Source organism: Oryctolagus cuniculus, chromosome 6 (assembly GCF_964237555.1).
Source record: "Oryctolagus cuniculus chromosome 6, mOryCun1.1, whole genome shotgun sequence".
Taxonomy (NCBI): Eukaryota; Metazoa; Chordata; class Mammalia; order Lagomorpha; family Leporidae; genus Oryctolagus; species Oryctolagus cuniculus.
In genome coordinates this window covers 33,518,041-33,527,269 of record NC_091437.1, presented here as the reverse complement: position 1 = coordinate 33,527,269, position 9,229 = coordinate 33,518,041, and the positions used below count along the sequence as shown (strand labels likewise).

The window sequence follows — 9,229 nt, the reverse complement described above, 5'->3', positions numbered from 1 at the left end:
CCACAAAAGTTAAAAATTGAGTGGAACCATTCCCACCGAGGCATTCTAGGTGTGCTGAACTTGTCACATCTCTGCCACTCAAATCATACAGTGCTTCCTATCCTTGTGACTTTGTCCCATTTCTGCATCTGGTTTGTTTCACTGAGTTTAATGGAGCACAGAGTAGGCTGTGTTGATTTCGTGGAGTACACATGGGCCAGGATTTCTTACAGAAATGGCAGAACAACATGCTACCATATTGGCTGTACCATCCTTGGCAAGATGATGCTTTTATTGTGTTTTATTAAGCTCTGGAAGTCTGTGGACTATTGAGTTTGCTGACTGTGTGGGTGGGTGTGTAAAAAAAAAAAAATGTGTATTTTGAATCCCAGGACCTTCAAGAATTGTCGAGGGGAAAGGCCTAATTAGATCTGTCTTTATTTTTATGAGTTAAAGTGCCCTCATTGATGGGCATGCAATAAATGTTAAATCAGAACAATTAAGTGTAATGAGAATTAATGGGTTGTCTTGTAACATGTCCTTGGCTCCATGGGATGCCTCCTCACCGTTTCCATGGCTCTGCCTGGCCGGTTCTGCTCACGGTGCCCTCCTTGGTGCGTTGACTAGTTTTTCCCCCTTCTCCACTGCAGACCCTGTTTTTCTTTCCCCACCTGTCAAGGTTGTCTCCTCGCCTGGCCACTAATACCTTCTTGACTCTGAGGTTTTCTTTCAATCCCCTATTTTCCCTCTTCCTCTCATCTCTCCTCTTTCATATATATATATATATATATATATAATTTTTACATATAAGTAAAAATAAGGCATTTTACTTTCCCTCTTTCTTTCCTCCTTTTCTTCTCTACCCTTCTTTGTCTAACTTCTCCGATGGTAGCTTTCCCCTAGGAAGTGCCATCCACTGCAGCCTTGGATACTGTTGCCTGATCAGTAAAACAACCGACCTGTCCCTAATGAGAAGAAACCAGAGAAAGTAAAGAAGGGTGCCATGCAAGCAGAACATAAACCTAAACTCAAACCCCATCCCAGGTTGTTTCTAAGCACGCTGTCTGTGCTAGGGGAAGGGTGGGTTCATTGTTGGCAATGCCATGTGTGGCCCCGTCTGCAGCTCCAGCATTCCTGCTTGTCTATTGTGGGAAAACAGAAGGGGAAGCTTGGAGCAGGGTCCTCTCTTGTTACTTGGTGGTCAGCTTCCTCTCTGGCCTTCTGTCTAGAGCGACTGGACAAGCTGCCTGCCTTTCGTGTGAGTTCTCAGACTGTTCAAAGCCTCCACCAGGTTCCCCTCCCTTGGCATGACCCTTTGCAGCCAGGATTATGACTTTGTGAAGGGAAACAGGCATGATGGCTCCTGGGCCCCAGGAGATGGCAGATGCTGTCTGAGATGGCAATAATAAGGTTAAAGAAGCAATACCGGTCATCCTGCCATTGTCAGACTTCTGGCTGAGTCTCGTTAGGACACCATAGCAGTTCTACAAAGAAGACGGGGGATGAGAGGCTGCATGGTCCATGCTGCACAATGAAGTGGCCCCCACTTGTTAGTCCGAGTGCTGGGCCTTGCTGCAGCAAACTGTTAGGTTTGGAAGGCCACCGATCTGCCCTCCCACTGGGGGCAGGAGGTCCTGCTCGTACCTCGCCTTTCCTGGAGATACAAGGGGCAGAACAAGCACCAGGCCCAAGACCCCAGAGACTCGCAGGACACCCGTATGGAGGCAGACTGTATTTAAAAGCAATTCACCTCTTTGGGGTCTAGGAAAAGCCACGTGTAGATTCATTTGCTGGGAAACGTGGTCTGCGTGGCTGAGGAAGTGGACACCGCGGCTGTGGCCTTGCCAAACGGTGACTTTCTCCGGAGGTCTGTTTGTTGTCCTGAGTGGCAGCCGCTTCGGTGGGCGAACAGGACGGTCATTTCTGGGCCTGCAGAGGCTGCTTCCAGCTGGGGCCCCTTGACGGTGGCTGGCTGTTCAGGCTTGCCGGAGGTGGGTTGGGAGGTGTAATGTTTTGTGGGAGGAGGGCTGTAATTCTGAAATCTGACAGTTTTGACTTGCTGCAAGAGAAAGGACAGCAAAGGAACAGAGGTGAGGCGGGCGGGGCTGTGTGTTATCCCCACCCTGCCCCCCGTGATTGGGTTGAACCTTTTCTCCATACGTGCCCCCACTGCCATGCCACACTGTGTTTATTCAACACATATTTGTGTCTGCCATGAGTGTCGACTCTGCAGCACGCACTGTGAGGTGCTGTGAACTCACAGTGTGAACAAGACCACCCTGCCAATGATGGTGAGTGTTTGATGGGAGAAGTTAAGACGGTGAGAATGCTGGGGGCTGTCCAACCCCAGCTGGAATAGGGGTAGTCAGGGAGGCCTTCCTAGAGGCAGAGATGTTTAAACTGCAAACTGAGAAGTGATTAAGCATTATCTGGGAAATTGGGGAGGCACTGGCCTATGCAGAGTAAGATCCTTTCTAGAAAATAAAAAGTTCATTTCCTCCTTGCCGATCCTGAAGGCTTATCCCAAGGCCTACCTCTTCCTTGAGCCCCCTACTGCGACTCCATTTAGATAGTTCTCTAATGGCCTTTGAAGTCCTCAGAGCAGTTTGCAGGCTGGACACCTGCTGACTGAATTTAGCAGAATGTGCAAGGGTTTGATTTACTGGCCAACACATAAAAATTGGGAGATTGCATAGAAAAATCACAGCTTGTCTCCAAATCAAAGCTCTGCCAGTCTGGGCTGAGGTCTCCTGGCAGCATCTGATGGGAATCAAGGAGCGGGCCCCCTTTGCGTGATGTCCCAAGCCCCTTCTCACCCTCCGTTCCTCCTCCTCCTCTCCTAGCCTGGCACCTAGAGGAACAGTCATGGGCTGCATAAGATGTTTCAGTCACCCGTGGGCCACATACAGGACAGCGGTCCCATCACACCTGTCTTAGCCTGTGCAAGTACAGTCTGTGATACCTGCACAAAGAAGACAACACCTGGCTACCCATTTCTCAGACTGTCTTCCCTTCATTAAGCAACCTTTGGCTTGTGTGCTTTGTCCAATCCCTGTCTTAGGGCTTAGTGAAGTGTTCTCTGATACCACTTAAAGCATGATTTCTTTTTCCCAGGAATTCAATCCCAGCATCCCTCACTGAGAATCCAAGTTTACTCAGAATTTTTGACCCTCATCACCTGTAATTGAGGTCTGGGCACTCACTAAGTGCTTTAAAAGCTGTACTTTCTGGCTTGCAGTAAAGGCAAATAGGGCCTGGAAAACTGATTATAATATGGACTAAGAACTACTAACTTTGTCCAAATGCCTTTCTCCATTGGCTTATAGCTTAGTAGTAGGAACATCAGTTTGTTGTATCAGATTTGGATTCTATTCCAGATGTTCATGCGTGTCAGCAGCATGATTTTGGGTGACATTCTTTAGAGCCCTAAGCTTTCATCTCCTCATTTTAAAGCGAAGCAGAAAATAATGCTTACATCTGGTGTAGTTAGGATTAAAGATGGGACTTGTGAAGACCTATCAGGTTGTTAGTATTCAGTAAGTGCTTACCAAATAGGAGGAACCCACATCCCTTTTGCATTTGTGAGTGACAGTGGTATTGTGGTAACTGTGTTGGTAGTGCTCTTAGTGGTGATGGTGGTGACAGTGGTAGTGATGATGGTGGTAATGGTAGTAGTTGTAGTGCTGGTGGTGGTGCTGATGGTGGTGAGGATGATGATGGTGGTGACAGTGGTAGTGATGACGGTGGTGCTGCTGGTGGTACTGTTGGTGGTGAGGATGATGGTGGTAGTGGGAGTGCTGCTGCTGTTGGTGGTATTGATGATGATGATGGTGGTAGGAAGGTGGTAATGGTGAGATGGTGGTAATAGCAGTGGTTATGATGATGGTGGTGGTGGTGTGTAAAAAACTAAAAGGCACAATGAGTATCACCTGATTTTCTTAATGTCACTTCTTCTTTCCACCATCCCTCCTGCTTCAAGAATATTCAAGACTTGTATCTTCTCTGGGAAAAGCCCTGGCCTGGAAGTCTTAGTTGCCTCTTTAATACAATAATTATGTTTCAAACCCCATGTAAATGCTTCCTATATCTTCTCATCCAAAAAGGCCATTCTTGTGTGGCTGTTGTTATTCTTATTCCTCTTTAACAGATTAGGCTAAATAAATAACTAAATAAATAGTTTCAAGAGGGTGAAGTATGTTGGCTGAAGTTGCCCAGCCAGCAAGCAGCAGAGCTGAAATTCAAATCAAGATTTGTCTGGTGCCAAAAGCACATTTCATGTAACATACCTGGGAAGCACAACAGATAATCAGTAGCGTGTCTGGGAGTGGTGATGGGTATGGAGATGTGTGTGTGGGGGGGTTCTTTTGAGGCTGCAGTTTTGTTCCTTGTCCGCTAACACTAAAGTTTCAGGAGCTGGGACACCATGCAGAGTTGGAGGCCTGCAGAGTCAGGGCTGCAGATTTAAGCCCCTCCTACCTTTTCAATGCCATTTCTTGAGTTTTCGGGTTTCACCAGGATGGATGGTGGAGCAGAAGCAGGCGGTTTTGGCAGAGGCTCACTCTTGATGGGGATTTCCTTGCCTTCCATGATGAGAGAGCTGGCGGCCGAGTGCACCCTGGAGTCGCTGCTCTTGCTCATACAGGTGAGGGCTGGCTCTCCCATAGGAGCAGGTTTGGGACCCACCTCCAGCACCGCTGAGGGGGATGAGGGGGCCCCCTGAGGCTGGTAGAACTGGAACTGCTGAGGTTGTAGCACCATGGTGGGGCTACGCCTGAGGGAGCCCACCACAAGGGTGGGGATCCCAGATGGAACGGGTCTCTGCAAGGATCCATCTGGGGAATGACACGACAGAGATGTCAGCAACAGGGCGGCAGACAGTGGGTGTGGTCGGGGCTGGGGAAGCAGTGTGTGCTGATATCCCAGAGTAGTTAAGTGCTTTCCTAATTGGACTACACTCTCATTCTCTTAGGGTCTTTGAGAGGTGACCTTATTCTTTCTTTAGTGCTATTTGCTGATGTTGGCAGCAAATAACTGGCTAGCTGAATGTTGTATGTATGGCAGGCATGTCAGAGGTACACTGCTGCCCTTCTCTCTCTCTCTCTCTCTCTCTCTCTCTCTCTCTCTCTCTCTCTCTCACACACACACACACACACACACACACACACACACTCCTTTCTCCTAGGCTTTTGAGACAGATTGAAGAAGAGAGACAGCTTTTTAGTAAGAAGCAGGCAGACCAGAGAAAGGACACAAGAGACAGAGAACTTGAGACACACAAGAGGAAGACAGCTAAGAGAATGAGGAGGAGGATAAAGGGGGTGGAGGGAGGTGCTGTACCCCTGCTTGCTGCACAAAGTCCCAATGTGAGCTTTAGGTGTGTGTTGGTGGCATCAAGGGAAGATGAGTGGAAGGAGTAGAGAGTGCTCATGCTGGACAAATGGGCCACTCAGTGGAATACTCGGGAAGTTTATTCCTGTGTTAGGGCTGTGTGTGGGCGAGCTTTGCAGGTGTTGTGACACAGGGTCTGGAATCAGACCTCCTCCCCCGGAGCTGGGGATGAGGAAGTCACATCACCTCCCTCACTGGTGAGCAGGAGGTAATGAGAGGATGTCACGGGACTGTGGTGAGGACGACGTATTACGATGCGTGCAAGGTACTAGAACAGTGCCTGGGACATGGTAAATGCCCCTTCCTCGTCAGCTACCATTCATTCCTTCTGGGTAAAGGGTAGCATACGCTAAAAATGCAAGGCCTAATGGTTTGATTTTGATCCTTCCTGAACTCGTTCTTCTTCCTTCTTCTTAAGATTGAGAAGGTCTTCCCTCAGTAAAAGGAAGCCCTCCCTTTCCCTCAAATTCTCTGAAGACAGGAGATCCCTACACTGCAGGTGACCTGGGGAATTAGGACTTCATTACATTCTGGAGGCTGGAGACACGTAGACAGCCACTGGCTGTGTCCCAGCCAGATATGTTTGTCCTTTGCGACACTCCACAGACATGTGTTTGACCAAAGTAATTTGTGTCCAGCACAGAGGCCCGAGCCAGGCCACATTGTGCACTGTGGCTCTTCATTGAGCAGATGTGAACATGAAGAGCCAAACACTCACTAAACACAGTCGGGGTTCTCAGCTGCCTCAAGCAAGCCCGTCACCGTCTACACAAGGCTGACCTTTCAATTTAGACATTGATTTTTCCACTGACAGTCCTGTGAGGTGTACATGGTCAATTCCCCTGTCATTTTGCTTTGCTTTGCAGAGATTGATAGCTTGTCCCGCTTCACCTTGGGAAAAGGTAGAGGAGAAAGCCTTGGGGGCCTAGGAGGCCAAAGCAGCACCAGACAGACAGGTCCTTAGGCTCCCATAAATGGGTGAAAAATTGGTTTCATGCCCTACCCATTTATCTTGTGGGTTCCTAATTTCCAACACAGTGAATGCTTTCTTATTCCAAGTACACACAAGGCAAGCAAAATGCCAGGCCAATCAAGATTCATGCAGAGGGAGGAGCGGAGGGGAGTATAATAAGGGGAGTGCGAGCGGACACCTGTGGGATGCCGTTCTCTGCACTCCTAAGTGGTCTACACTGTGAACAATTTGACTCCAAGCTCAGTTGTGGTCTACCTGAACCCAAGATGGTCTGTTTAGCTATAGTGGCAATGGTAGCACTAGTCAAATAAAACTTTTATTCAAAATTACCCTTTCTGGAGGGCTTTCAACGTGCCAGGCTCTGTGCCGTCAGCCTTCCATGGTTTATTTTATTAAATCCTTAGACTGCATGCTCATGAAGTAGATGTTGTTTTTATTTCCACTTTATAAAGAAGAAAACGTAAGACTGAAAGGATTGGTCAGTTACCAAAGTGATCATAGAGGGATTATTTATGTCGTGTGTAGAATGCGGGGGGAGGGACATGCAGAAGAGGGGACTTGAGGTTGTGGAAGGGAGGCAGGTTGGGTGGAAGGAAGGGGCCAGAATCGTGGGGCTGGTGGCCCAGCAGGTTGTCAGACAGAAACTCTGGGACAGGGTGGAGCTATGACATTTGCTCTCTTTTCCTTAGTGGCGTACTGTCCCACACAGACTAGTCATGCGGCACTGTCACATTTAAACATTTGTTAAGATTCTAAGAGGGATTGCAGAGCCCAGTTTATATCAAGGGACATAGAATAAACTCTTTGTGCCAAGCTTGGCTTATTGTCTTCTAGAAGAGTGTAAAGGTTTAAATGTTGGTCCTTATAGGATAATGGACTTCAAACACTTTTTAGAACCTCTAAAAAGGGAATCTTCTGTGGAAGTTGAGGTTGTTAAGAGATGAAAGCCTGGTTCTTAAGACAAAGGGTCTGTGTGTGTTGCTGTGTGTGCAATGTGGATGTTATGTGGGTAAAAGTAAAAGCAAGTCACAGAATTGTATGGTGAGTATGATTGACAGGTGTTTGTGTATCTGCCTGTCCCTGGAAGAAGCCCTGGGACTGGGGACGAAGGCTGTGAGGGAGACTTGCTTTTGCACACTCTGTGTGCTCTCCCATTCCTAACAGTATGAATTGGCTCTGTGCACAGCCTCCTTAATTCTCATTTTCTGCTCCCACCCCCGGCCTTCCCCACTTCCCCATCTCCCCTGTTTCTCTGTGGTACTTCCTGAGGGGTTCCCTGGAGTACAGTTTGAGAAGCACAGATCCAGCAAGTGCCTTGGCTGCTTTGTGTCAGTGGGAGCCAGCATCCACCTTGGCAGTGTTCTCATTACCAACTGGCACTCAGGACTGTTATCAACCTGCACGAAGGCGGTGACTTTGAGCCTATCTGGCTCCATGCAACAAAGCGGCTCATCACTGGGGGACTGTGAATACCCTTTGCAGAGGCTCATTGTCAAGCCAGGATCCGGTTTCTGTGAAAAGCACCCTGTGTCCCTGGGGTCGGGACCTATCACTTAGCACTAGGCACGTACCTCTTTGCCACCACTTACTCTTTCTCATGCTGCTCCGCCCTTTCCGAAGAGACCCTTGTCCTGAAGTCCCGGGGCTGGCTGTGCTCCTCACAGGGTTGACTACGGCAGTGGGCACAAAGACAGATTTGAAGGGACGGCTTTGCCGGGGGTCACCTTCTGATAGGCTGCCTTGTGAGGGCACAGAGGAGGTGGATAACGTCCATGTGGTGTAGAGACCAGGATTCCGGGAATCGGGGAAACTAGAGTTCTTGCTGGTTGTTGGACATTTTAAAGAAAGGAAATAGGAAATAGAAAAGAAAATGTTCGGTCAAGGTTAAGCTGCTTGTGACCCCAGCATCCCATATCGAGAGCCAGTTTGAGCCCTCACTGCTCTGCTTCTATCCAGCTCCCTGCTAATGCACCTGGGAAGGTAGTGGAAGATGGCCCGAGGGCTTGGGTTCCTGCCACCCATGTTGGGGACCTGGATGGAGTTCCTGGCTCCTGGCTTTGGCCTGGCCCAGCCCTGGTGCTAAGAGCATTTGAGGAGTGTACCAATGGATGGAAGATCCCTCTTTGTCTCTCCCTCTCTGTTGCTCTGCCTTTCAAATAAATAAATTTAAAACCATCATTTCCCAACGATATGCTAAATATGACTGATCCTCCCCTTCTTCTGCTCATACACACTCTTTTTGTCAATTGCAGGTCTAAGTGGGCTCGCCAGCCTAGAGCTTGACAATGTGTAGGTGTGCTGAGGGCAGGGAGAGGAGCTCACGGTGAGGGCCTGGTGGAGCTAGACTTGAATTTCATCATCTTCTAATCCTCGCTTCACATCCTTTCTGTCCTGACTTCAGAGCGCATGATCTCGTATGTGCTCATGTGGTTTTGCAGGGGCAATTTCTTATTCAGCCTTGAGTTGGGATTTTCAACAACATCTTAAAGCTTTAAAAAATAACAATCCTTTGTCCATTGCTCCCAGCCTGCAATTCCCTGAGCTTCCTGGGGTAGTAGCTGTCGGTCACATGCCTTTTTACTGTTTACCATTCCAACCCCAATATCACATCTCCAACCAAGCATCCCATCGATCACCCTGTCACCCTGCTGATTAAGGAACCTTGGTTAATTCCCATGGGAATAAAGAACTCAGTCAAGCCCCTGACACAGAAATGCCTTCATGTTTCCTTCATATCAGCAGCTCCTGTTTTTTTTTTTAGATTATTTCTCCTCTTTTTTTTTCTTCTTCCTTCTTTTGATTAAGGGATTCATAGTTAATAATGATTCAGTTATATAAGAACATAAGCAAGATATCAGTTTTTTAGCCAATGCGGTACCTCAAAGAGTT

At 48.1% G+C, this 9,229-nt stretch overlaps 2 protein-coding genes across 10 annotated transcripts in view; one reads left to right on the top strand and one right to left on the bottom strand.

Moving 5' to 3' along the window:
* The window catches only part of SH3RF2 (SH3 domain containing ring finger 2), a 140,084-nt gene that overhangs the window by 18,108 nt on the left and 112,747 nt on the right, over positions 1-9,229 (bottom strand). For 4 of the 8 annotated variants that reach the window (XM_017341158.3, XM_070076257.1, XM_070076258.1 and 1 more), the window contains 3 exons: positions 7,912-8,162; positions 4,456-4,811; positions 1,730-2,038 (listed from right to left, as the gene is read on the bottom strand). In XM_017341158.3, the coding sequence (XP_017196647.3) occupies positions 1,763-2,038; positions 4,456-4,811; positions 7,912-8,162 (883 nt within the window). In that variant the 3' untranslated portion in view covers positions 1,730-1,762. The remainder of the gene's footprint in view (positions 1-1,729; positions 2,039-4,455; positions 4,812-7,911; positions 8,163-9,229) is intronic. The other 4 variants (XM_070076260.1, XM_017341159.3, XM_070076262.1 and 1 more) reach the window with 1 other exon arrangement.
* PLAC8L1 (PLAC8 like 1) overlaps positions 1-9,229 on the top strand; it is a 66,163-nt gene that overhangs the window by 43,130 nt on the left and 13,804 nt on the right. The window lies entirely within an intron of this gene.